This window comes from Opisthocomus hoazin, chromosome 12, assembly GCF_030867145.1.
Source record: "Opisthocomus hoazin isolate bOpiHoa1 chromosome 12, bOpiHoa1.hap1, whole genome shotgun sequence".
NCBI classification, from domain to species: domain Eukaryota; kingdom Metazoa; phylum Chordata; class Aves; order Opisthocomiformes; family Opisthocomidae; genus Opisthocomus; species Opisthocomus hoazin.
In genome coordinates this window covers 22,594,539-22,622,048 of record NC_134425.1, presented here as the reverse complement: position 1 = coordinate 22,622,048, position 27,510 = coordinate 22,594,539, and the positions used below count along the sequence as shown (strand labels likewise).

The 27,510-nt window shown below is 52.6% G+C and overlaps 1 protein-coding gene across 6 annotated transcripts in view; it reads right to left on the bottom strand.

The window, feature by feature from the left end:
* LOC142362822 (hydrocephalus-inducing protein homolog) overlaps positions 1-27,236 on the bottom strand; it is an 84,318-nt gene extending 57,082 nt beyond the window's left edge. For 5 of the 6 annotated variants that reach the window (XM_075433480.1, XM_075433482.1, XM_075433481.1 and 2 more), the window contains exons 1-9: positions 27,150-27,236; positions 20,816-20,935; positions 19,537-19,662; positions 17,772-17,891; positions 14,662-14,796; positions 12,377-12,576; positions 7,106-7,230; positions 6,679-6,880; positions 3,871-4,054 (exon numbers count right to left, since the gene is read on the bottom strand). In XM_075433480.1, the coding sequence (XP_075289595.1) occupies positions 3,871-4,054; positions 6,679-6,880; positions 7,106-7,230; positions 12,377-12,576; positions 14,662-14,796; positions 17,772-17,891; positions 19,537-19,662; positions 20,816-20,923 (1,200 nt within the window). In that variant the 5' untranslated portion in view covers positions 20,924-20,935; positions 27,150-27,236. Of the gene's footprint in view, positions 1-3,870; positions 4,055-6,678; positions 6,881-7,105; positions 7,231-7,466; positions 7,499-12,376; positions 12,577-14,661; positions 14,797-17,771; positions 17,892-19,536; positions 19,663-20,815; positions 20,936-27,149 lie in introns of those variants that run through there. The other variant, XM_075433483.1, reaches the window with a different exon arrangement.
* Between the last annotated feature and the right edge of the window lie 274 nt (positions 27,237-27,510).

Genomic DNA, 27,510 nt, shown 5'->3' with positions numbered 1-27,510 from the left:
TGCCTGCTGGTCTCCACCTGGGATAGGAGACATTCCTCGTGACACACAAAGCCCCAGTTGTCCTGGCCTCCTCCCATTCCTGCATCAGCATTGCTGTCAGAAGGGGAACCGGAGCTGGGTCGGTACCAGCAGGGCATTTATCTGATTCTAGAACTCCATCCTGGCCCAAGGTAACCCAAACTGAACATCAAAATGGTGAACTTCCACCGCACCAAGAAAAAAATACAGCTTCAGCAAGAACCCGGGAGAACTCCACAAGCGTACATCTCCCAGCAGCGAGGGAGAGGAAACGAGTCCCTGCAGGCGTCACTCAGAGCGGCCGAGTTCTGGGGGGATGACTGGCTCAACTCCGCCGAGACCACAGCGACTGCCGCAGTGCTGCTGGGATCTCTCTGTACACCGCACATTCACCAGGGCGGGAGGGAGCCTTGAGCTCTGGGCTGATGCCATTGCTGCTTTTATCACCTAAAGAGATGAGCGTGCAGCACACCAACCCCCTGGCCATGAGGACGCCTTGCTGTGCCCCGGGAAGCCGGTCAGTGATGCAAGAGCCTGACACGGGACAGATCTCCACACACCCGAGGTGCTGCTGGCTCCCAAGGCACAGGCAGATGAGGCTCCTCCAAGGCACCGGAGGAAACCAGCCTACGGACCAGCAATAAAACTCCTCCTTTCCTATGCATCAGCACAGCTCTCAAACAATCCTCACGCAGCATCCTTACCGGAGCCTTGCATTCCCATCCTCGCTCCCACAGAAACCCGCGCCGGCAGTTAATGGACTCCAGTCTCTTGAGCTCCTGATATGAAAGTACACCCCGTAAGGCCACTGCTACGTGCGTACGAGCCTCGGGACATTGCAGGGGCCAGCCGTCTGCCTGGGCTAGCACGTTCTCTACAGGGTGGGAGTTCAGTCAGGGCATAGAAAACTACCATGGATGCTCACCAGGACAGAAATAAACTTCTGCAGTGCTGCGAACGTGATCTTGCAACGCTTCTGGCCTAACGTCAGCCTCAGACAGGTTGCATAAAACACAGATGGTGGATGCATGACGACACAGCACAAACTCCAGCAGCTGTACGCTGGCTTTGCTACAGCATCGAGCCAGCGTCAGACCAGAGGGGATGGCACACCCCGACACACAGCTACAGAAGTGACCTCTACGCAAGAGCCCAAACTTAAATACATGCAGATCCTATTGCTCCTCCCTCAGCCCCTAGATAACAAGAATCTGCTTGATCTCCACCAGCCTGAATAAGGAAAAGCCGGTCTTGAAAAGCTGGGCACCACCAGCTATTGGCCAAACCGCCTGCTTTGTTTTGCAAAGGTGATCCGCAGAAAGGAAATCACTGCTCAAAGCAAATAGAACAACAAATGCAGAGCTGGCAACAGAAGTACCCAGGCGACAGCTAAGTGCACCCTGCTAGTTCAGGGTGCTCAGGAGAAAGGCAGTGCCAAAGCTCACATCTGCCTCTTTCCATAAACACCTGAACCCCCAGCGAGCTGTGGGACCGACCACAGCTCGCACTGGAGATGGTGCCTTCTGCCAAAACCTGAAGTGCTCTGCGGTAACCTCTCATTTGGATGGGGACCAGCTCGGTTCCCCAGCTGAGGTGAAGGTCTGCAGCAACAAACAACGCTGTTCCCTCCTGGCCCAGCCTCGGGATCAACAAGGGCAGCAGTTTCATAACCTCAACACCTTGAGGACCACCTCCACCGGCTCGGAGTTAACACCCGACACTGAGGCGTCGCTACCAGGCAACGACAGGACAGGGATGACTTGTCAAGGTCAGTGCAACGGGAGCAAATCTCCGTTCTCCCTTTCCTCTGCTTTCCATTTCCAAGGCGTCAACTCCCACGTGTCTGCAATGGGGACTTTCAGCTAAGCTGTGGTGGGGAGGATGCAGCAAAAAGCAAGGACTTTGTCCTTCGGTAGCCACCCGGGCTTCTATCACAGCTGCTTCTGCTGACGTATCGTGTGGATTTGCAAAACTGAATTAAACCACATTTGAGATGCGCTCGGAAAGTCAGAGCTGCAGAACAGCTTGTTTCCCACAGGCTTGGACGGCTGCTCAAAGGTTCATGGTCACGTGGTAATTCCAAAATCACTGCCTCCTCATCTTTGTTGTTATTTTCATCAACCAGCTAACCCTGCGCAGACTGAAGCGACCTGCTGCAGCTTCTACACACAGCATCACCTGGAAATACCGTCAGCCAACGGTCCGCTGCCACAGCAACGCTTCTGCACAAAGCCTGCAAAGCCGCCCTGCCCAGCAAGCGGTCCCAAGGCTGCTACCCCCCCACCAGCTTCCTAACCTCCAGCAGCAATGACCTCCTCTAGTCACTCCTTACAAGGGTTCTACGGGGCACTCCCAGACGTCACGGGTGACAGACGGCGAGGGAGCAGCCACATCTGCCCAGGAGGTCGGTGAGGCAGCATGGTCCCAGCTTTGGGGGGGCCCTTCCAGCAGGAAGTCAGTGGCAGTGGATTTTTAGATTCTACATTTGATAAAAGGAGTAAATCCTTACTATCCTTTGATATAAAGCCACCTATATGTCAAGGGGAGATGACAGACATGAGCAAAACTGAACATGACACTGATTACTCCATCAATAATGGAACTGGTGATTGGTGGGTAATGCTGGACCCGGACAGCAAGGGAGACACGCGTGCAGCAGCCCACTTATATTCCGTCCCGGAGCAAACTCTGCAGCATGAACACAGCCATTTAGGAGAGGTTGCCACTCCAGCCTTGAGGCCAGGTGACACCTTATGTCCGTACATCATGATGAGAAGTGGCAGGACTCCGTACCGTGGGCAGCCAGACTTCTGGACCTCACCCCAATGCACTTCGGGAGCTCGAGAGTGGCTTAAGCTAGTTGTGGAGACCTAGTCTGACCCTAATGCAGCAGCAGCCCTGGGCGACACTCCAAAACCAGCTCCGACGCTCTGCAAGATGCTCAGCTCCCACTCTACAATGTTCTCACTGCTCTGACACAATCTCTTGGTCACATCATGCTGCTGGTAGCTACGCTGCTGTGAAACTGCAGTTATGCTGACGCTGGTGGCGCTCAGCCTTACATGGGCAATAGAAGTAATCAAGAGAATACGATCCCGCTCCTTGAAAAAAATCAGGTTCACCTATTTTAACAAGAAAAAAAAAAAGGTTGGGCTTATTCTAGGGTTTGCTGCAAAGATGAGCAGGGATTTTGCACTGCTCAGACAGCAGGCATCCTTCATCTCAGACCATAGAAGCACTCACAATCAGGGCTTTGGCTGATTGAAGGATGTGGGGTTTTGCTTGTGTAGAAAAAAAAAGCAAAACGTTTTCAGTACCTGTGGGCAACAGAATTCAAAAAGCCCATTTAAACCTGCCAACCTGGTGTCCGGGCTCACGGATGACACTGGAAAGGAGATTCAGACGTGGTGTAAGTCCAGGTTATCTGAAGGAATTGGTGTTTCCGTGATTAAACTTGGGCTGAACTTGGCCTCCTTTCCACAGAGGACCATTGCATTCGTCAGGTCAATATGTGAACTGACAGAGCTCTCATACCCTTTGTTAATCCCCAAACAGCCTACGTAAGGTGTGCCCTCACACATAATAATCGGTACCTCTGAACACCGTCAGTACACTGCAGTGCCCTTAATTTCCAGCCCTTAATCCATAGCCCGTGCAGCAGAGCTCAGCTTCAGGCAGGCTCTCGCTGCCTGTCAGCAGCCCGCAGTTCAGAAATGCTTTTTGCAACAAGCTCTGCCAGCCTCACCAGAAACCTGTTTTCTCTCTTTATGCATCAAGCCAGCCGATGTGGGCGTCTGCCAAGCGACCTCGTTCGAGCAGGAGGAGGAGGAGGGGCTGTCAGCTATGGCTTACCACCGGCTCAATGGTGAAGACATCGTCGGAGAAAAGCATGGAGTCTCCTTGCACCTTGGCTCTCTGGTTCTGGAAGGCGCGGGACAGAAGGCAAAGGCGTTCTCGGACAGTGGGGTCCACCGTGCGCTCCTTGAGAAAACAAGCCGTCTCGTCCTCTTCCTGCCTCTGCAGCCTGCGACACCACCTGCAGCCACGGGGAGAGGCAGACCAAGCGGAGAATTGAAGAAGCGACATCTTTGCAGAGACTGTCGTGTGAGTGCAGGGGCAGCGAGGCGCGCGGGGAGGAACAGCAGCAGCCCAGCAAGGGGCTGACCCCGACCCACGGGGTTCCCAGGCGGATCAGGTTAGCCCTTGCTGCTCGCTGGCACGGCAGGTAGATTTACTCCATGCTTTACAAGCTAAGCAGAGGGTTTTTGAAAGCTGGCAGCCCTCGAGAGAGCGATGTGGCTCTAAGCCACTGCCAGCACTGATGGAGAAGCCACCAGCCACCTCAGCCGGCCTTTCCCACCATGGGGCTGCTGTGGGCAGGCAGATCACAAAGATCAAGGAGCACCCACTGCAGCGCTTCCTGAGGACGGGGAGCAGCTGGGTTTCAGCAGCGGATTCCCAGCACCGCTCTCGCTCCTTCCTGTTTGGACCTGCAGGGATAAGCAAACGATACCTGCCCTCCGTTCCCCGTGCTGCCTTTCACCAGAGCATCCCCCAGCCCTTGAAAAGCAAAAGAACGACTCCAGGCATCACACCACCGCGGTGCAATTAATGTGTTTCTACGCCTGGAAAGAGGCCCTGAGAAAGGAACAGACTTCACCCAGCATCACCCAATAAAGACGTCAGGACCAGCAGTTCTGAATCCAAACCCTGAAATCTAGCCTTGCACCACCATTCTCCTTTTCAGGGTCCTCTGCAGAGCTTTGACATAGTTCACCTCTCCCTTCTGTGGTAGCTGTCGCAGAAATCATTCTAGCGCTCAAAGATCACAACCAAGAGATGACAAGGGAGCTCTGGCTTCCTAGCTGGCACATTGCTGTCCCCTCTTCACGCTCCAGGCCCCTGGCCAGGAAGAACCACAGCAGGTGACAGCTCGGGGGGGCGAGTGGAAGGCTCCGTACGCAGCAAAGCAAGGCGACGTAGTATAAACAGCAGAGCTGTCATCACCCAGCTAAATCCAAATACAATTAGAGAGGAAATACAGCCATGGACGTCAGTAACTGCGCACAGACAGAGCCCCGGGCAAATGCTGTCACCAGCACCAAAAACACTCGCTTTGGTGAGCTCCCCGTAGAGCGCGGCGGGAAATGTTTCTCCATGGCGGACCTACAACGCCGTGCATGAGGAGGGCTTCCAGCCACCGAGAGCAGCAACCCTCAGCAGACAGTAATTCCACCACTCTATCCCAGAAAGTCCTGCAGGAGGGAGAGACAGCAAACCCCTGGATAGACCTTCTCACCAGCCAGGTCTTTCCGGGTCCCACCCCAGTGCAGGGTCCTCCAGAAGTGAATAAGGCCTCTCTGCTCTAAAATCTCAAAAGCTTCTCTGACAGCAGGACTGTGGCCTTGGAGCTACGACTCCATCCCTAAGATTGCAAGCAAGGAAGAATAAAACGTCCTGGTCAGAGTCCAGGACACAAACTGGCACCAGATCAAATGTAACTGGAAAAAAATGGGGTTGAAGTTAACTGCGGGGAAACCTGGTTGCTTCTGAGGGGAAAGAGGATTGCTCAGGATCCAGTCTGAGACATGCAGGTGGGAAGAGATGGTAAAGGAATGGTCCAGGGAAGTGCCAAGAGAAGGTAATGAGATTTGTCTTTTAACACACTGAGCCTGCACAGAAGTCACACGCTGTGTAATTAAAAATAGAGAACAGTGGAAAACTAGTTTTGGCCTTCGAGGCATTTCTGACCTAATTACGTTGAACTTTATTTGCTCAGAAGCCCTTAAAAAGTGCTCCGGTTTGAGGCAGTTTCCTGATCAGCCGTGGGTTGAGACGAACTCCTAGATCTATCCAAGGCTGAAAAGTCGCACAAGGATGCCCTAAATCACCCCAGCTTCTAAGCGTCATTTCCATTTCACTCTCCCTGGGGCTGTCAGCACTCCTCTGCTGCCTGAAATGGGAATTTCAAAGCTTCACCAAAGCCACCCTTCGAAGGACCTGCCCCGTCTCTCACCACCTCGCTGAAGCCCAAAGGCAATTCCAGGTCCTGCGCTGCCCTTCCTTCCCTGCAGGACCCTCCGCCTCCAACCTCTCCCCAGCCTCCAAGGCAGGGCAGGGATACCTCGCTGTGCTGGAAACCAGGACGGCGCAAGGCAATCCACCACCCTGCAGCAGGCTGGCCTCACACTCGTTGGGCCAACAAAGCACCCTCCCCTGCACGTGGCTGGAAGAGGAGCCTGCCATCTTATCAAAGTTGCAGTGGAAGAAACTGCTTGGACTATCACCATAGCTGTGTTACCTGCAGCTATGTGAAGTCCCATGTAATGCATCCTGACACTTTCCTCAGCCTCATGAGCCCTTCTGTAGCCCGGAGATCTCTGGACCTCAGTGATTTGTGCTCCCACAAAACACCACTTTGCTATCCAGTCATGGTAATCAAGCCTTCCTTCCCAGAACATCAACCTCAGCTGGAGTCTGGGTGGAACTGGAATGGGAAATGCTGAGCTACATCACCCTGAAGCCCAGGGACAGACACCCGGACATTGTGGCTGGTTCACTTGTCCTAAACAACTCCAAAGCACCCACAGCCCTCTGAGGCCACACGTTAGTTCGACCCTCGGGCAGCGTATCTTACTGAAACGAATCTTTCAAACCAACCTCAGCTTCTGCAGATCCTCCTCTTCCTGAGTAACAAAAGCCTTCCACTGGAAGTGGGCGATGATTTCACTCCGGTTGTGGATGACGATGGATTTGTGGTTTGACAGCGTGAGGTAAGTCTTCTCAACTGTCAAGGACCTCCTCTCTAGCCTGATGTTGACATCTACCGCTGCTCCATACAGGCTTGTGTGAATATCTTCACCTGGAAGAAAGCCAAGGGGAGTCCTTTGCTCATCTCAGTTGCTAATGGCAGTACAAGGAACAGAGCCAGCTGTAACAAGTCACTTCTAAGCGCTGAAACGTGCAGAGGTTTTGAAAGAAAAGGGTTTAGAAGGAGTTTGCAAAGCAAGTTTAGCATTATTTCAGCTTAGAAAGGGCTCTGTTTTGAAGGACATAGAGCTTGCACCACGCAGTGCCTAGCGCTTACCTGTGTCATAGTGAACTATCAGGGGTCTGGAATGATCCCCAGTCTTCAATGGGTGAAACTCCACCGTGACTTGCATGGCGTCACCAACCCCAAGCATCCCGACGGAGCAATTGACAGCAAAAGGGCTGCAACACAGAGGAAGAGGCACATCAGGATTCCTGAGGGAGATGTGGGGATTACACCCCTTCCGCAGTCCACTTCACTGCAGCTCACTTGTGCACGCAAGGAGCAAACAAACCACAGCCAGCAGAAGGAAAACACAACACAGGACCAGAAGCACAGCTACTGACTCTCACTGCTGCAGAGACCATTGGCATGCACAGCTCAACACCGACTTTTTCCTGCCACCTATAAACCTCACCTCCAGAGACGCAAATGTCAAGGCAATACCTGTTGCAGGGAGATTACAGCCTAGAAATCAGACAGGGAGAATAAAAGTCTGTCTTGAAGACCAGAGAATTGTTACAGTTTCATTTGCAGCGTTGTTGTGTAAGCAACTTCATAATGATGTATTTTGTCATTTACCTTTTGCTCACTGGCCCCAGGGATCAGCTCCCCTTCTTTATAAAGCTGGGGAAAGGTCACATCCCATGAGGATACCACGGGCCAAACACTCCTGCCCTAATACAGAAACACAACTGACAAGCGAACAAAGCTGGCGATTCTGTGACTCAGGCTCTCAAACCACCACGTCCCCGTCTCTCCTGCAACCAGATCTTCAGTAATGGCAGTGTGCAAGGAGGCTGCAATATCCTTCCTCGAGTCCCATGGCACGCTGACCTTCTACACCCAAATTCTCTTTCTACTGGTCCCTTAATTCGCATGACAAAAGTCACTGGCGTTTGGGAAAATCCGCTTCATTAAAAGCTACCTCCGACCCCAAGGCAGGAAGTAAAATCCACGGGCGACCAAATTGCCTCATCTGTCCACTACGACCTACTGCAGGAAAAACCCAAAGATCGTTTCATCTCACTGTAGATTACTTTTAGTAGTGGTATAGCAGCCAAAGTCAAGCAGTACAACTATTCCAGTAAACCCAGTCTGTTAGGTCAAAGCATCCCAGACTCCATCCCCGTGCTGAAAGCTCCTGCGTACAGTCCCATCCCCCAGCTCTGCCTTTCCCGGTACCTGGGCTCTGTTTTCACATCCCCGGCTGCTCTTTCTATGTCCTACTGTAGCTCTTCAATCCCAGGCCTCCACGTAGTCTACGGGCACTACAGGGAGGGAGGCAAGGGGGCTCCAAGCACTCTGCCTTGTAGCAAAATCTGCGGAGCTTTCAGAGCTTCTTGCGGACATTCCCAAACAGATCTGATCTCCAACTGCTCCTCCCTAGCCCCGCAGCACGGCCTAGCACCATGTCTAATGTCAGAGAAAGGCAGTGTCGCACCGATATCCGCTTCCAGACACCATTTGCAACTCAAATGGACTGGAATGACATTTAGCTCCCGGAATGTCACCGAGAAGAAACTCATTATCCCACCTTAACAATGAGAACAACAGGAAGGGACTTTCTATATTTATACTATTCTTATTTTCTATTTCCAAGCTACACAGTTAAGAGCTGGGTATGGACATGCAGAGGGAAGACAGCTACAGTGCCAGGCTGCACAATGGGGAGGGCTCTGGGGTTTTTTTCTCTTTTTGAAAAAAGCAGTCAAAATGTGGCCGTGTTTTCTGGTAGATACCACAGCAAGGGAGAGCTCTGAACAGGGAAGGATGCTCAGCTGGCCCTGTGGATTTACTTACGAGCTCTCCCCTGGAGTGAAATGTGCAACAGCAAACATCAAAACATCCTCAGATAACTGAGTAGCGGGCAGGGAATGTCACCACCCAGTCACCAGATGTAAGAGCTGAGCTCTTGTACTGCCTGAGAAGAAAGGTTAGTGCTGGAGATGGGCTGAAGAACGCACCGGAGGTGGAAGCAGATAGGTCACGCTTGATGCCACAGAGAAGGGAATCCAGACCAAGGAGGCAAAGCAAAGCGATACGAGCAGCACACTGGACTAGGAAATGGCAGCACCCGCAGCTGCCTTGCGAATGGGCACCAGCTGGAATTTGCTCAGGCCAGAAAACAAAAAGCTTCAGCAACTGAGAGAGGAGTTTCAGTTGTGCAGATAGAGAATAACGGACACAGAGGAGGGCCGATCGGTCCATCATCTCAGACAGATCTCTCCTTCCCTTCTACTCCACTAATCCTCTGCCCTCTCTCACACGTGTGTGTGTGCTCGTACGTAACACACAAAGCTATTTTGGGATACCAAGGCTGGCTTCAACACAACACCGCATCCTCACCCAGCAAAAGCTGAGAACACATTCCACTTCAGCTGCTTAAATTCTCAGCTAAATAACAGACGGAAACCGTCCCGCATTTCAGCCGGCAAGGCTGGCACTCCTTGCCCCTAGCACCTACGCCATCACTCCCGATTACCGCACTTCAGATTTACATTTTAGGCTCTCCAGAAAAGGGAACGCAAGTCATTCATTTCCAAAGCACACTTGTAAGTGTTCTGTGATAATAATTAATCATCAAATTATTACAGAAGTCATTCAAAAGAATCAGTGACATTAAACTAAATCTTCACTACCTCTGTGGTTAATAGCGATGCAGCCTTCGTTACAGCCTTTACGACAGGGAAATGGATCCCCTAACATTAGCAGGAAAACGGTCTCTCTTGTGAAAGCCTCTGTAAATATTATTGTTCAAGACAATTGCCAGCTAATGATCTGTCAGCCTGTGGAGCGGTGTATTGGTCTGATTCTCAAGACAACTTGGAGGACAGTTCTTTTCTGCTGGGCTTGCTAGAGCTGCAGAGCTCACCAAGGACCTCAGCAGAAGGTATCTAAGCAGCTTCTCACAGCACAAGCAGCAAGGAACCAACCGTGGATTGCTGCCAGCAAGAGACTCGGTCGTTAACATGAAGGTTCCAGATATGGTAGAGGGTCCAGAGGCACTCGGCAGGAAGAGTTGGTGCAGTGATGCCATGTCTGACAGTACGGTCCCCAGCCCTGGCTGCAATAACCCCTCCCAGCACACTGGGGCCTTGGCGTATAGGGACAACGTGCTTGTTCACGTCTTGGGATGCAAAAGGTCATCCTCACCTGGTCACCAGGAGGAAACACTCAGATTTTGAGTGGAGAATACATCTGAGAGGAGTAGTCGACACACTGGAGGGATGGGCTGCTATTCAGAGGGACCACCACAGGCTGGAGAAACAGGCTGCTGTGAACGTCACGCAGTTCAGGGACAGAAAATGCAAACCTGACCAAATTTCACACTTGTCTTGCTTTGAGCAGGGTGTTTGCTCAGATGATCTCCCGAAGTCCCTTCTGAACAAAGCTGTTAGATGATTTGATCTTCTAGACCAGCCCAATTCCATTTCACATTCCCCACATTTCTCATTGTTCCTGTACATCCTTGCACAGATGTACAGGCAGGTGGCAGATAGACAGGCATTAGTGGAACTCAACCTTCAGCAAAGTTTCCAGTGAAGAATTCATTAGGACATTTCGCTGAACGCATAAAGCAAAAAAGAGACAGCAGAAACACAGAAGCTTCAGACTATTGAAAAAGAAACCTGAATGAAAGCGGGGGTGACTTCATTAGAATAAAATGCTGCTTATATTCAAAGATTTAAATAATCTGTTTGAAATTCCAAACTGGCTTTCAAAAGTTCATCATGAAATGGAAGAGATGACAGATGCCCTCCGCTGACAAAGGGAATCATCTCAGCTTTTGATCTCCGTACACATGCAATACATTTATTCAGAACTCTAATTTTTTTTCCTGTCGTTTGAAATAAAGCTTTTGTAATGCTTCCTATTTATTTCTTGAAAATCAGGACAAATATTTGATTGATGACGTTCAGAAACTTCAGATCTCTATCAAGCGAGATTCAGCGTAGCTGCTAAGCGTGTTGCAAAAAGACGCTAGGCATTTCCTAGGTATCTATTTCAGCGGTGACAGCTAGATCTGGAAATCCCAGAGGAAAACTGTGCAGCCATTTACAAGTTCCTGCCTACATATTTTCCAACGTGAAAAGCAGCAGCCTGCTTAAATAGCCTTGCCAGGCTTTGGTGGGAGCTCCTCTTGGACCCTCACGTTTCACAGGAGAAAAGTAAAAAGTCGTCTTCTGAGCCCTGTTTCCCCGGGGAAGAAATCGAGGCAACCCAGGCGCACCGAGTCGGACAGCAGGTCTCTGCTGCACTCCTGACCTCAGCTCCTACTCCAAGACCAAGCAGCTCGCAACCAACCACTCGCCAACTGAACCGGTTTCCTGGCCGATGCGGTGTCAACAAGGCGTTACCCTCTCCAGTTCAGCAAACTGGAAAATGAGGGACCATCTTCTGAGACCAAAAGGAGCAGCACAGGCTGTCCACAACACAAGCCACATCAGGCAATTGCTTCGGGGAGCACCAGAACCCCACGCGCTCGCGGCCCCCCAGAGAACGGGGGTATTCAGCCGGCAGCGGTCCGTAACCGTTTCAGACAGCACTTACGATCGGGAGGTTGCAAGCTAACTACTAACACATTCTAGCACCCTCCAGGAAATTCGGAAGAGATAAAGCTCCAGAAGAAAAAAGGCTCCCGACCCACGCACCACATATTTGCTGCACCTTTTGCCCGTGCCCTCACTAGCATTCCGGTTTGGGGCCACAGTACAGCCTTGAAGCCAGTGCCTGCTCATCTCCACTTCAGAGCTCATTCTGCTAAAGAATGGTTCTAGGGACCAGACCCAGCCTCCTGGAAAACAAAGTTCCTGGACCACGCAGCGTTACTGTCAGGGCCTCAATACCAATTGCTTTGATCTACAATCTCCGACTGCAGCTGTAATAGAGCCACAGCTACTGATAAATCCTTAAACGTCCTCTCTCACCAGGTCATAGCTGCCCATTTCCCAACACCGTATTCGCTTTACACGAACTGAGCTGCTGGAGCTGCCATCCGCCAGGCAGTACCCTACGCAGCCCAAGGGCAGCCGAGTTGCCTTCCGAGATTTTTGTGCTTTCAATCTGACAGAATCAGTCTTGCTAGATGCTGTGCTGGAGACGCATCAGTGCAGCATAAAGCTCTGCCGCAGCTTGCAGAGTTTTATCAAAGGTTCCATCACGCTTAGAACGCTGTAAGCAACTGCAAATCCCCCATGTCCTGCCCGCCTCCAGCTCTGGCGGCAACACAGCAGCTCAGATGCTCCGGCTCCGTTTTGGTGCTGTTCACCAGCCACATGATCACACCGCAGCGTTCTGCACAAGCGAGATGTTGGGCTGCTTTACCTCTGAGTGCTGATGCAGAAGCGGGCCTCCCGATTACCGATGTTGCGGACCAGCAGAGTTTTCTGGGTGCTGTACCTGACCGGACAGACGGAGAAGTTCAGCTGGTCGGGGAAGTCCAGGATAGCTCGGGCACCTATAGCTCGGATTGGCACCAGAAACTTTTCCCTTTCCGTGATGCAGGTGACCTGGTGGAAATAATCCTGCAGGGAAAGGAACAGGCTCAGAACAGTGCGCTTAGCACCATCCCCACGGCAGAAGAAAAACTGCTCTCTTCTCCGACTGACAGCAGCATTCAGTAAAGCATTCAGTAATGTAACAGTGCTTTTTATGTTAATGACCTTGCATTCCAGTAGCATCAGTTGGACAGGGCTGTTAGCTTGCAAAGAAAAAACAACCCCATTGATCCCTCTGCTTTTCGCAGCAGAACCAGGCAAAATTATCCCATACCTTGATTCTGAGGCACCAAAACAGAATAATTTCACAGAAGCGATTACAGCAGTAACAAGAATCTGCTTCCATCACCCCTGCATACTATTAAATCACAGAATCATAGGTTGGAAAAGCCCTCTAAGATCATCAAGCCCAACCATCCACCCAACACCTCCATGCCTACTAAAGGCACTGTTAAGACCCCAGCTGTGGCACAGGACTAACTCCCATCCCAGCAAGGCAGCCACATCCTGGAAGCTTGGCAGGGGATGCGCAGGGACATGTTCAAAAGGACTTTGCCACGCGCGTGATCAACAGGCAGTCTTTAGATTTCCATATCCATGCTGTTTAAGGATAGCACAAAGTGTTCAACTAAACCTACGCAGCAAATGGAAGACGAGAAAACAGCTGTGCCCAAAGAGACCTCGCACCTCCGGCCCGGTGCAGAAACATCAGCTGGCTCAGAGCTACCCCCGAACCTTGCCTCTCCAGCAAAGCCATGCCAAGAACGGTGCCACCAGGCAGCAGGATGCTGATGGAAGCAGTCATCCTGCCTCTCTCTGCTTCCCTGCAACGCTTCCTCCCTTCCACGCCACCTACCAAACCCTTCTGCATTGACAAGCCTCCAGATCACGCCACTGAGAATCAGACTTGCCACGGCACTGATGTTCAAACTTCTCATCAAGAGCATCGTGTGGCCGGCATGGAATAGGTGCCGGCTGACAGAGCAGCCACAGTAACACGCAGGAAAACACAGCCACCCCAGTCCAACCAGCCCCAGGCTCCGGGCCAACGCGCCTGCCTGCAGACTCTACCTGTCCTTTCACCCTACACATGCTCTTCCAGGCCGGTGGCCCAAAGTCACCTGCACCACACCAACCTCCTGCTGAGCTAAGGACATGGGAGCTCGGCGAGTCTGTGCCAGGCTGGCTCCCAGCCACAGGCACAGCCCTCCCTCTCCCCACGGCTCGCAGCTGGATCGCAGGCAGGCAGGCGCCCTCAGGGACAGCACAGCTGCAAGGCTTGAAAACACAGCGGATGACAGCACCATCTTTGCTCCCAGCCAGGGGGAGGCAGGGAAGCGGCTGCCAGATGGGAAAGAGAAAAGCTCTCCGGATCTACTCATTCCTCTACTACTTCCCATGATAATTAAACCCCCACCACTGAGGATAGAGATGCCTAAACTTCTTCATACATCTCCCTGCCTTCTTCCTGCTGTTCCACACGCATCTTCCCTCTCGAATGCTCAAGTTCCTCAGGGAAAGCAAGCACAGCCCGTCAGTCCCTGCAAGGCGTGACCAGCTGCAGGCTGCCTGACCACAGCCTGGAACAGAGCTCACAGCAGGACCAGCGTGCAAAGAAAAACGACGACTTTAGACATGATGTTCAGCTGTCTCAATGCTGCGTCCAACATGATATACGTTAAGGTGACTCCAGCTTTCAAAGGTGGTGGTCCTCACTCTGATAAGACTCGCTTCGGGTCCTCCAAATAACAGGGCTCTTGTGAACAGACCTTTCAGTTCATAATTAGCAGAGCAAACCCATAATTATGCAGCAACAGACAGATACCAGAAACCAACCCCTTGAGAGGCCACCCCACAGTAGACTGTCATCCTTGAAGGCATTAAACCTTCCTGCACCGAAGGATAAAAACAGTCTGAAACATGTAATGGCTTCTAGCCTAGGAGAGCATCATCTCGACTGTGGGGAAAGTTTCCCCCAGTTCTAGACCCAGTGCAACCTCACTGAAACCAGGACCGTTGCGCACAACCCACACCAGCTGCCTTGTTCTGAATCCAGCCCTGCAGGTTCAACTTCCCCTGAAGGCACCAACCTGTTGGGACCTCCGGTCTCACCTTGTTCTCCTCCGGGGTGAAAAGAATGCGGAAACTTGAAGACATGCCAGGTGCTACCTTACGGCACACACCACTGTGGCTGATCAACTTGAAATAAGGTGAGCTCTCCAAGACGACTTTCACCAGCCGAGGAACCTGCGGGCAAGACATGAAACTATGATTTTCCCTGTCATACGGAAACATGAAAAGACAAGACCCGGCCATGCCCTGGTCACATCCTTCCTTAAACACCTTTCCAAAGCACTTCTATCTCTTGAGGTACATGCATGTCATACACAAGGATAGACTTGAATCTCTTCTGCCCAGGCAAAAGAGCTCAAGACAAGAAGCATGCTGTGGAGGAATCGCCAAGCATGTAAGACACCAGCAGGATGCAGATACAATACCTGAATCAAGTCATCCCCATATTCCACAAGCCCAAAGAACCTGCCTGCACACCTCCAGGCAGTCGTGCCTCTAGGAGAAGAATCTATTGCCTGCAGGCAAAACGGTATTTGTTATACCGGGGCAAGGAAGAAATTCCCTTCTGACATACTGGGTTGGGGTGGGGCAGTCAAGCTGTGGTGCTACAGAGACATGTGGGCAGCCCACTACGAGAAGGAGACCGCAGACATTGTGGCCTTACTGGCAATAAAAGCAAACCTGAAGAGCAAAAGGAAGAACATAGGAAGACAAAGAGACAACCCCAGAAACAAGCAGATGGCCAAGAGAATTTAAAGGGGGCTGTAAAGAAGCAAGTGAGAAGCCCGACAACCCACAAGGAAAGGCTGATGCAGAAGATGCGAGCAGTCAACTTGCCAAAACAACGGAAAGCCAGACGACCCCCCAGGCTGTGCCTATCAATTATGGGCTTCAAAGGCATTTTCTGCTTTGAGATACATGACCAGTGCTGACTTACAGCGTGGTTTCGTTATTAAAAACCAAGCTCGGCTCTCCGGAGGCTCTTGCTGCCCGGTGACTGCAGCCAGTGCCTGGTGACAGCAGAGCCATAAGAGAAGAGAAACTGAGGCAGGTTTTAATCAGGAAAGAGGATACCTACAGAAAAGAATGCCCAGAATCAGCGTGGACCACACGAATGGCATGGCGTCCACGCAGCATCTTTCCAATATTCCCAAGCCAAACGCCAGACCAGGAATGGCGCGGTACCCTCCCGGAGTCACCGAGGGACCAAGCCTGCACCAAAGTTCTTCCATTTCCAGCCGTGTCCCTGTCAAAACCTGTTCTCTTGGGATATACTTTGACTTCTCTTTCTGTTCCTCCATCCGCAATGAGCTTTTTTGTTTTACCCACCTGTTTGTTCCCCCAACAGGCAGATATGGGGAGGGGGTTAATTCACCTGCTCTCCTGCACACCTCCACCTTCCCACCCTGCCCTCCTCTCATGCATATGTCTTACTCTTCATTACAGAAGAGTATCTTTAATTACACCTTGCTTTTTCTGACCTTTCTCTACGTCCAGTACACTTCCTGTTATGCAGCAAGGGAAACCCCTGCATGCAGGAAAGTGCTCTGGGAGAGAACACCGAACCCGGCTCCTTGCCTCCCTCCCACCTTTTCCTACCACCTTGCTCTTGGCACACGCCTCATTCGAGCAAATGTTTCCCCTGCTGAAAGTCAAAAGGTCTCCCTTTTCCTCCTTACAGTGGAACAAGACTGATGACATTTTTCTACTTTTCCCATCTCAGCTTTCTTGGGAAATCTCAAAAGAATCACAACATTTTTGAAGTAAAGGTGGAGACCTTCAAGCACACATTACTCTGGATGTGCTGGGGCTCTCCAAAGGGAAAGCAGAGAGCCACCATGTTTGAGAGAAACCTGAGCAGAACTGAATTCATCTGAGCCTAAACCGGCACCTAAAAGCCTCCCTTTGCTTCTGCTAAATCAGTCTGTTTCCACTGCTGCTTCAAAAGACCTTTTCTGGAGTGCTTACACTGCTAATCACAACTTCATTCCAGCACGAAGTGGAGAAGACCCAAGCCCTGTGCTTTGACCGTGAGCTGCACACAGGCAAACAAAGCAGGCGACGAGAGGCAGAGGTGCCCTGCCAGAAACCAAGCAGCAGCAAGCAGCCACCGGGACGGGCTGCACGCTCTCGAGATGAAGCATGAGAGCAGCTAACAGCACAGCCCTCAACATTCCCATCAATCCAGGGCTTTCAAGGGGAAGGATGCTCACTGCAAAAGATTCTTTGGGTTAGACACTGCCAACGCATGGCCAAAACTGGGGGGAGAATCCCCAGCATGGGAAGATTCCCCACCATTGCAGCCCTGAGGAGAAGGACTTGGGGGTACCGCTGGATGAGAAGCTCAACACGAGCCAGCAGTGTGTGCTTGCAGCCCAGAAATCCAACCGTACCCTGGGCTGCATCAAGAGGAGCGTGGCCAGCAGGGCGAGGGAGGGGATTCTGCCCCTTTACTCCGCTCTCGTGAGACCCCCCTGGAGTCCTGTGTCCAGCTCTGGAGCCCCCAATATAAGCAGGACATGGATGTGTTGGAGCGGGGCCAGAGGAGGCCACGGAGATGACCAGAGGGCTGGAGCACCTCTCCTACGAGGACAGGCTGAGGGAGTTGGGGCTGTTCAGCCTGGAGAAGAGAAGGCTCCGGGGTGACCTTAGAGCAGCTGCCAGTGCCTGAAGGGGTCTACAGGAAGGATCAGGAAGGATGGAGAGGGGCTTTTCACAAGGGGCTGTAGTGATAGGACAAGGGGGAATGGGTCTAAGCTAAAAGAGGGCAGATTTAGATGAGATATTAGGAAGAAATTCTTCACCATGAGGGTGGTGAAACACTGGCCCAGGCTGCCCAGGGAAGCTGTGGCTGCCGCCTCCCTGGCAGTGTTCAAGGCCAGGTTGGATGGAGCTCTGAGCACCCTGGGCTGGTGGAAGGGGTCCCTGCTCAAGGAGGTGGGGTTGGAACCAGATGAGCTTTAAGGTCCCGTCTAACCCAAACCATTCTATCATTCTATGATTCTATGATCTTGCAAAATAAAGGTGATGGGACATTCTATTCCAGGTGCGCTGTGCTGCAGCAGGTAACGTGCTGTGCTGTACACCACGTGAATTACGCTGTTCTCCTCTTCCAGGACAGCGGTAAACCTCCGCGTCGCAGCGCTTACCTTGTCCTTGTTCCTCAGAATCAGTGGTACCTCGTAGACCTCGTGGGGGACGTAGTTCTGAATCACCACCTCTGATGGGAAAGGCTGAAACGAGCTCTGTTCCAGGTCAACCACTGAGAACTGGAGATACAAGAGAGACACGAGTGAGAAACTCAGCTGCTGGGGAGAGATTCCTGAATGAGGATCCTACGCTGATGCCCACTGAAGTAAAGTCTCGCGGTGAGTACATCTGCCCAGCTCACTCTAGGGAAAGAGCAGCTCGCTCACCCACGTTCGGGGCCCGTCAGAAGGTTCTGGACCACCTTAAGCAGGCTCAAGCTAAGCAGCTCTTCTGGTAGGTGTTTCTCCAGATTTCCTTCTCCGAAACGCAAGGCAGCACTTACCTCCAGCAGAGCCCCGTGCTAGCGTGCTCACACAGCTCCAGAGCACTTACCGAGACAGCCACGAGCACTCATGGAGCAAGAACAACCCAAGTCTTTACATGAGACTCCACGAGAGACAATTTTGGGATGATCTTTACTCTGAGACAGAGAGACCAAGTCCCACACAGCCCCAAATATCTTTTTTTGATATAGAGCCTAGAAACCAGTAAGAAGAGAATGGTGCCAGAGGAGGTAAGGCCAAAAAGAAAGCAACAGAGAAGTTAAGAAAAAGACAAATGAGGTAAACGCTGGATGGTGGTAAGGTTCAGCGCTTTTCTCAGCATTACTGGGCAACTTGGGTAAGACTGGACTTGGCGTCTCCTTCTTCCATCAGCTTTAAGTAGATGCTTTACCCTATTCTGTCATTGCTGTTTTATTTAATGCTACTGCAGAAGCACATCTGAAAAGGTATACAAACTGCAAGTATTTACGGAGGCATTACTTGGGAAAACTCCTCCCCGCTCTGCCTCCCGTCTTCCAGCATCGGCGTGCCTGCTCGGAAGACGCCGGCAGGTCTCCTGCTCCTCCACAGAGCTCCCGTCCACGCCGAAGCCAGCAGCCGCAGCGCACGGCCAGAGATTTGTGCGCTCCTCTGCTGCGTTCCCAACCTCCCGTGCTGTCTGGGCCAACCCTTAACCAACCTGTTACAAGTCTTTTCCCGGAAATTTTCCACTCAACAGCCTAAGTCAGTACTCTGCCCGCTTGGGCTGTGTGTTACACGGAGCAGTTCTGTACGAAAAGCAGCTTTAACCACACATTTCAGTACACACTGATCCAGATAAAGCACACCCACTGCACTGCACAGGGCGAGTCCCCTGCCTGTCTGGCAGGATCCTGCAGCCTCCAAACCTCACACCCTGTGAGGGTCCCACATCTTGTTCCACTCAACAGCGTTAATGCAGCTGGTTTTGTGAAATCCTGAGTCATTAGCACAGGCCCCCAGCCTGCAAAGCCCAGTGCTGCTGCCACGGAGGGAGTCCTACGACCCCAAGCACACGACAGCGCCAAAGCAGTGGCTATTGCCAGCAGGAGGGCGGAAAACAGCAAGCTCATGCCCTTGTGTCCTACCACAGCCTGCCCCCAGCACCGTGCTTTAGAGACGGCAGCTCAGCTCCAGCAAAGCCCACCAACTTCAGCAGAGGTTATTTCTCTTGGCTTAGCACACATCAGGCCTCCAGCATCGCTTTTCCCCCAGCAGAAGGAACTCTGCCACCAGCAGCAGTTTGCAAGGACAACAGGACCCCGTCAGCGAGGTATTGCGACACGCTGGACGCAAGCCTGCCACAAGCACGCACTCTCTCCAAACGTCACAAACAGCAAGGACAAGGGCAGGGAAAGGCTACCTTTTGATGGGAGGCTTCACTCATGTCTAGAGGCTGGATAATCTGGGGCCTCCTCATCTCCCGAGTGCTGGCCAGCCTCTGCTTGGTGGTCAGAGACCTCTCCTTCAGGAAGGCGGAGGGAGTCAGCTGAAACACAAAACACCAGCAAGAGCTACAGAACTGCCTGTGCTCAGAAAGGCTTTCCTTGTTCCAGTGCCACTGATGAACAATTTGTGATCTCCCCAACTAGGATAGTCCTGGAAGTCCCGTAAGCTACCTGCTGAAATATTTAACACCAGTAACTTAATAATGCAGAGCAGAATACACATGCTCTAACCAAGTGGCTCTGTCCCATTAGCTTCTCCTGCACGATCTGATGTGACACATTTGGGGATTTCTGCTCTTCGGGCAAATTTGTTCTCTCTTTGGTTTTGCTGGATTGAGCCAGTGACCTTTGCAGGGAGCGGGGAGGAGTTACCAGAACTCCCCCAGCTCCACCCTTGCACGATGCTCACAGCCAACACGCACGTGGAGACGTCACTGCTGGCTGAGTCGAAGCGAAGCAGAAAAGCAGCCTTGTGCCCAGACCGAGGTGGAGAGGAATGCGTCCAAGTTGGAGTTCTCTCTTTTTAACTAGCACTTGTTTTCTCTCTCTTCTGGCCTCACAGACCCCTCCACACAAGTACACAGAGATATTTCCTTGACACAGCCTCAGCGCTGGGTCACCTCCGGCCAGCAAAGGGGATGTGTGTGGATGGGAAGGAGGAATTGCCCTGACTCCATAGCTGTTTGCGGGGCTTGATCTGCTCTCCACGCACGATACGAGACACAGTAAAAGAGCTGCTTGGAACCTAGGCTATGTGGGACAAGCCACATCTCTCCAGTCTTCAAGCAGACTTTGAGCAACCCACCACATGCCCAGCTGCCCAGAGGCATGGTCGGAGCAGCACTGGCAACGAGGCCTACATTACAGAAGATGTTACTGCCCACACAGCAACAAGGATGGAAAGCAGCACATGCTCATGCTCCATCTATTCCACAGCAATGCCCACTACATTCATTTCACTCGGCTCCACTGGCCCATCCAGGGGAGACTCTGGACTTTCCCCGAAGCAGCACGCAGTCAATCCCCCACCGCAGCATGATGGCCACCTCCAACAGCAGCATGGCACTGAAGAGATGGGGAGGTGGTGCCCAGCTTCACCATGCTGCTAGACAACCGGAGGGACGGGCACAGCAGGGACACGGGGGCAGTTTCCAGCCTTACCACAGCTCCTACCTGGCCACAGCAGGTACTTACAGTTACAGGCTCCTCTGCCTCTCTCGCTAGCTTTGCATTACGAGGTGCTACCACGTTGCTCTGCAATCCATTGGACATTTTGGGGCGACGGAGCTTGCCAGCGGCCATGCCTCAGCTCACCTAGAAGAAGCGACAATGGCACTGGAGGGTTGGACTGGATGACCCACAGAGGTCCCTTCCAACCCTGAACATTCTGTGACTCTGTGACTCTGACATTCTAGAATCCCATTCACGGCAGTCTCCAAGGACACAGCTGTGTCTCCAGGCTCTGGCATCCTTCAGAAGTGGAGAACATGAGGCCTCCCCACCCCGTTCCATGATGAAGACCATATTTCAGTGGCAGAGTGGAGATTCATAGAAGTCAGACCCCAGAACAAACAATCCCTGAGCCAAAACAGCGTTTTGCTGGGGGTGCAGTCCCACAAGCCACAGACACACACCGGGGGCCTGCTGGCATTTCTCACCTTGCCCCCTTCCAGCACTTTTGGAACCCCATTTACTGGAATTATTAAACAAATCTCTATTAATACCCAAACTGTCCTTTATTACTCTCTAGCACTCTTTTGGTGCGAACAGAAGGAAGCCAAACATCACTCAGCCGCTTCATTTGGCAAGAGCAGCTGAGCTGACACGATGGTGCGCCCGACCCCACGAAGCGCTCGGAGGGTTAGGAACAGCCTGAAACCCAGGGATCGCTGCTGCCCCGAGCAGTGACAAAGCCAGACCGCTGTCCTCCTCTGCAAACCAAACGTCCACCCTGGGCGCCAGGAGCCTGCTGAGGTTTCTAACTAATGGAGCACAGAGTTCAATACCTGGATTAAGAACTATAGCTTCTCAAGGCTAATTTGGTTGGTGTAAGTTACAAAAAAACATCCAGCAAATATGACTCCTTCCAGGCATGAAATTACCACAGCGCCCAAGAGCGTTCCTCCACGGAGAACGAGGACCCTAATTTTTACTTGTTAACACCCAAACTCCAGGCTCCCTACAGGCAGAGGCTGTAACCGCAGAAATAATGGCATGAAACCATTAAAGGAACATGAGCAATTAGCTCAAATATAAAGGCAATAGATGTGAAAGCAGGGCAACTGAAGACTTTATCCTAACGACAGTTCTTTTCCCACATCCTTATCCCGCAGGCAGCACAGGTTAACGGGTCTCTGGGCTGTTCTTCTTCCAGCCCCCAGCCCGCCGACCACCCCTCCATCTGCACTGCACAAAGCGGGTGTGCGAGTGAGGGCAAGGAGAGAAGACAACTCCACAGAGCGGGTCTCGGCCATCGACAAAAACCCAAGGTAAACACGCACCGCTAAGGACTACTTTGGACTAGAAATAACTCTCCCCTCCCCTTCTGGCTAAGTGGACCAGGGAACAGCTTGTTTTCCGGGACCTGACAGACCAGTGCTCTTGAACCAAGCTCTGCCCTCAGCCTTTTTACGTCCCGACATGAAGCAAAATCACAGATCCTGTTCCCTCCTGCTTCCTTCTGTTCCACTTCACCATTTTTGTGCAGACTCCTTGCATACAGCAAGGCATCATCTACACAAAGATGACCATGCCCTTCCCCTCCAGCTTTACCCAGTCACTTCCAGGCGATAACACCACTCCTTTACTCCCCAAACAGCGACAGCATTGGGCGGGTTTGTTGTGCTGGGCCCTTTGCAGTGCTCAGAAACGACAAGGCTGCCATTTCCCCTTTGCTCTTGCCAGAAACACGGGAGCACAGCACTGTCCAACGGACAGGCTGCAGCAACAGCTAGGATTTAACACTGGAAATGACTATTTTTCAAGAGAGAAATCTGATGGGGATGATAGAACATTAATCTGGATTTCAGCGTTTTATTAGTGGGTCTGGAGAATACCTGGACTATTCGTTCCAATTTTCTAACTGTAATTTCACTTCACTTGAAATTAACCCTGTTCATCATGCCCGCAATGCCTGTTTTCAGAGAGCTTCCCACCTCGACACCCCCCATCCCAGCCTCACAGCTCCCCCACCCTCCAGCCCCCCAGCTCGCAGGCATCCACCTCCCGCCGAGGGGGAAAGGAGCTGCAGGGTATCACACAGCTGCTGCATCCCTGCCGCTGGCCCTCTGGCCAACAAAACGGCCTCCACCCCGCCAGCTGGCCAGGCACTACCTGAGGACAGGTAACTCCCACTTCTCTGGGAAGATTCCCTTTTTGTAGTGCCCGGTCTTGCCTCCTGAACCACCACGGGCTACCTGGTGGCTGTGGAATGCCTGGAGGGACAGGAGCCGGCCAGGGAGCAGCAGTAACTGTCACAATCACAGAATGACGGAATGTTCGGGGTTGGCAGGGCTCTCTGTGTGTCACCCAGCCCAACCCCCCTGCCGAAGCAGGGTCACCCACAGCAGGCTGCACAGCACCGCGTCCAGGCGGGTCTGGAATATCCCCAGAGAAGGAGACTCCACAACCTCCCTGGGCAGCCTGGGCCAGGGCTCCGTCACCCTCAGAGGGAAGAAGTTCTTCCTCGTGTTCAGCTGGAGCTTCCTCTGCTTCAGTTTGTGCCCGTTGCGCCTTGTCCTGTCGCTGGGCACCACTGAAAAGAGTCTGGCCCCGTCCTCCTGACACCCACCCTGCAGATATTTGGAGGCATTTCTAAGGTCCCCTCGCAGCCTTCTCTTCTCCAGGCTGAACAAGCCCAGCTCCCTCAGCCTTCCCTTGTAGGAGAGATGCTCCAGGCCCCTCACCATCCTCGTAGCCCTCCACTGGACTCTCTCCAGTAGCTCCTCATCTTTCTTGAACTGGGGAGCCCAGAACGTGGCTTGAAAGCACCTCCACACCCCAATGCCAAACCTGACGCCGGCACCTCGACCTGCTCTCAACCTCAACACCCCTGCTCCCACGCCCAGCTCCGTTCCTGCTGTGGAGCTCGCCAGCTCTTCTTCCAGCCCAAGCCTTCCCATCCTCCCAGGGGGACGGAGGGGGCCAAAGCCGTTCCTTAGCCCTGCTCACCAGCCCAGACAAGCTCACTGCCACATCTCCTCGCAGAGCTGCATGGAGAAATCAAGTGAAGAAAAGCCTGATGTGCAGGCTGCAGCTAAGATGCTTGAGAGTGGAAGAAAAGCCTTGGCTGGGGAGCTCTGCTCCCTGCATTACAAAGCCTTTTAGCTAATGACTATTTAACATGCAACACATAAGCAGCCTCTGGAGGAAGAAACAGAGACCAGGAGCATCTTCAAAGTGAAGGAAGAAGATTTGTTTCACCGTGTGGGCTCACAGCTACTACAGACTCTTTGCTTCAGGCTCGGCAGAAAAGCAGGGTATGCACAGGATCGCCCTGCTCCCCCGTGAGTGCTTTTGGCCATGAGCTGCATTGGCAGTGAAGAGAAGCACCTTCACCTCTTTAGGGCAGCAATATTCACCTCTGAACGCTACCTGGCTCAGGATAGGGGCTAGGGTCATACGGCCAAAGTATCTGTAGGCACGAGGCAGGGCTCCATGCGAGCTCACTCATGCCAGGCCCTGGAAAATCCCGCAGGCTGACAGCACAGAATCAGGCACAGAGGGGCCCTTCGGTGCCCGCGAGCCTGGCAAAACCCGCGCTGAGGAGAAAGTTGATGTGAGCACTTTGATACGGCCCTAAAGCACCCAAATCCCTTTGTGCATATGTCCAACAGCTTCCCTCTGTAAAATAAAACTGAACAGCTCCCTGATGACACTGTGCTGAAAGGGACAGGAAATTGAGAATAAACAGCACATTTCTTAATGCACGTGATGAAAAAAAAAAGTTTCATGCGAAGTACACTTTGCTGGAAGAGTGACGACAGGACATCTGTTAAGTGAGAATCAGGATGCTATTGAACCATTTTTTCCAGATAAATCATCTTGCCCTGTTCAGGCTTAAGTACCAAGATCACATTTCTTGCCTAGAAATCACCTGCTTAGTTATAATTACCACATCAACAGCATCTCAAGGAAGCCAGGAAAGGAGAAGCCGAATTTCCAGGACTAAGCTCTCGCCCCTCCAGCCCACTGCTAAGCGGCCGAGTGCTTTCTAAATCAAGCCCTGCTACCCAGGCAGCCTCACCCGTCACCTTCAGATTCCAGTCCCTCTGTATTTTATCACTTTGCTACTGTCATCCTGCCATTTATTACAAAAGCTCTACCATAGCTGAGATAATTCACAGGAGCCTAGTGTTACACCTTCCTGTTCTTTCTTTTAATAAGCTTCAGCTGGCAGCAAGACGGACCAAGCTCCCTTCCAAGGGTCTGCTGCAAATTCCCCAGCTCCGCACGCTGTAATTCACAACCGTGGCTCCTGCCTTAGGTATTTGCAGTACTATTCTCCCTTTCCCAGCTGCCTCTCCCAGCACCTGATCTCTGCTATCCTAACTTTGCAGCTCCCTATTCACTCTTTTCCTGGCATCTGGACCACAACGCATCAGAGCCTCCCTGCAGCTCCGTGGAAAAGCAGCAGGCAAAGGACGACGCGCGGATCCCCAGGCCAGGAGCAAGCGGCCACGGGCGGGGTCGGAGCTGACGCTGCCATGGTGAGTCCAGAGGAGCAGGTCAGCCAAGCAGCACCACTCTTCAGGAGCTATGGCAAGACCTCACCCCAAGGCCATGGGAATCACAGCACGACTCCTGCGGATATCGGATTGTTTCCACACACGGTATCTTACTCTGCAGCAAATGCTTGGACGTGCCACTTCGCTTTCCTTTGCAGGCCAGGGTAAGACAGAATGAACAGTTCTGTGCTCCCCAGGGGCTCAAAGCACGTGAACCTCTGCTCTGCTGACGCGTAGCGATTTGTTCATCTCCTGTTTAACCGCACACCCAAGCTGGACCAAGGGGCCCTGCCAGCGTCCCTGAAAAACACCCTCTCTCCCTTTCTGAGCCATCCCAGGCTTCTGCAGCATCGGCTCGCGGCGTGGAGCACCGGCTGTGCGACATTCACAGCCCGACCGGCTGCTGTCACCAGCCAGGACCCCGAGAGCTCGGGCACCAACCCAGGAGTCGGAAATGCTCCTACGAACCCCGATCCAAGACAAGCCCGTTTCATCTCCAGGCCTTCTCAGTGAAACACTTACGCGTGCTCATGCCCAGTTCTCACGAAGGAGTTTCAACCTCTGGAAGGACGTAAGCATTAATCGAATTCCAAGATGCCAAACTGCAGACAGAGAACCAACCCAACGCAGCGGCAGGAATCCCACCACCCCTCCACCTCACCTGGGCTGGCTCCAGCCTCGCACCCAACCATCCACACACTACCGCCTCCCAGAGTAGTAAATATTCCTCATTTACTGGATTACCCCTGTAATCCTGCAGCACTGGCTGTGACCCTGAGGCCTTACGGAGCAGGCTTGGGCTTCATCGAGCTACTTCCCATCCCTCAGTCAAGGGCCAAGGCTGGACAGCGCGTTACGAGCCATCTGCACCCTCCTGCGGCAGTCCAGCCTTTCCATTTTCCCTAGACGTCCACAGGAATCGCTTCTCAGAAAACAACCTCCAGATTTCATACGCAAGGAAAGGACAGTGAGGGCGACTTCGCTTTGCAGCCACTTCAAGCTAGGCCATCTGTGGCATTTTTCACACCTATTTCACACGCCTGGACAACAAAGACGTGCCAGAAGCAGCACCCAGTCATCCCAGGGCAACAGCACCCAAGGGATGCCCGAAGGCTAAAGCCACTGCTGTTTTCGGGCATCCATCCACCGGGACCCTCTCCATTTAGTTTCTTCTCACTTGAACACTCTTCCAAGGCCTCCCACCATGCTTGCAGCCTGTTGCCTTTTCTGTTCTGGAAATTTTAGGACTGGGATAACACCCGCACGACCCTCTCGAGAGCACTGTCAATTTGGAAAGGACCCAAAACTCTTCTCCTTTCTGTTCTCTACCCTTGCCCAACACAGACATCCTCCATGCACATGCTGATGCTCTCCAGGAAAAACACTGCTCTCTGAGCTCTCCTCTGGGTGATGGCAGCTCCTCCCAAACCAGCCACTGCAGGACAGGTGGGCTGTTCTCCTGCGTTATGCAGCAGACGCTAAATGTTGAACTAGAAATGATCTTTTTCGGGTCAGCTGAATGACTACGTTGAAGTGAAGGATGGTGAGGAGACACTCACCAGGGAATGCAGCACCGCAGCACTGCTTGGGCTCCAGGCCAGAGCAGTGACCCTGCGACGCAGACAGCACCAAACACGTCCGTCTCAGCAGAGGATGGATCATCTGTGAAACAGGACTACACGGCTCAAACAAAGCACAGAGGTCCTGTGTGCCCCAGGCTGCCCCATGACACCAAACCAGCTCAAGAACTCCTCTTGAGGGCCTTCCCTACACCTCCAACACTCAGACCAAGAGGGACTCACCGCTGGACGCTGCCTCCGGCTTGGAGAGGGCCTCCTCCGAGGTGGGCTCTGCCGGTAGGGTCATCCACTGCTTGGCCTCATCCATTTCATCGTCCTCTGGGATGACCAGCTTCATCAGGCTCTGGTTGCACACGTTCGCCACCTCCTTGATGTCTGAGTGGAGGCAGTGTAAGGAACACGCAGTCCCACACGCGGCCGACTGCCACATCTGGCCAGCCACGGAGAAGCCACCGCCGCGGCCCCAGCAGGGCTGCCCCAGCCCAGCTACTGCAACCCCCCTCGTGTCCAAAGGGCCGGTGCGGGTTCTAGCGCTTGGTGGGAGGACTTCTCCTGGCCCTCCCCAGCCGTGCAGCCGGCCCTG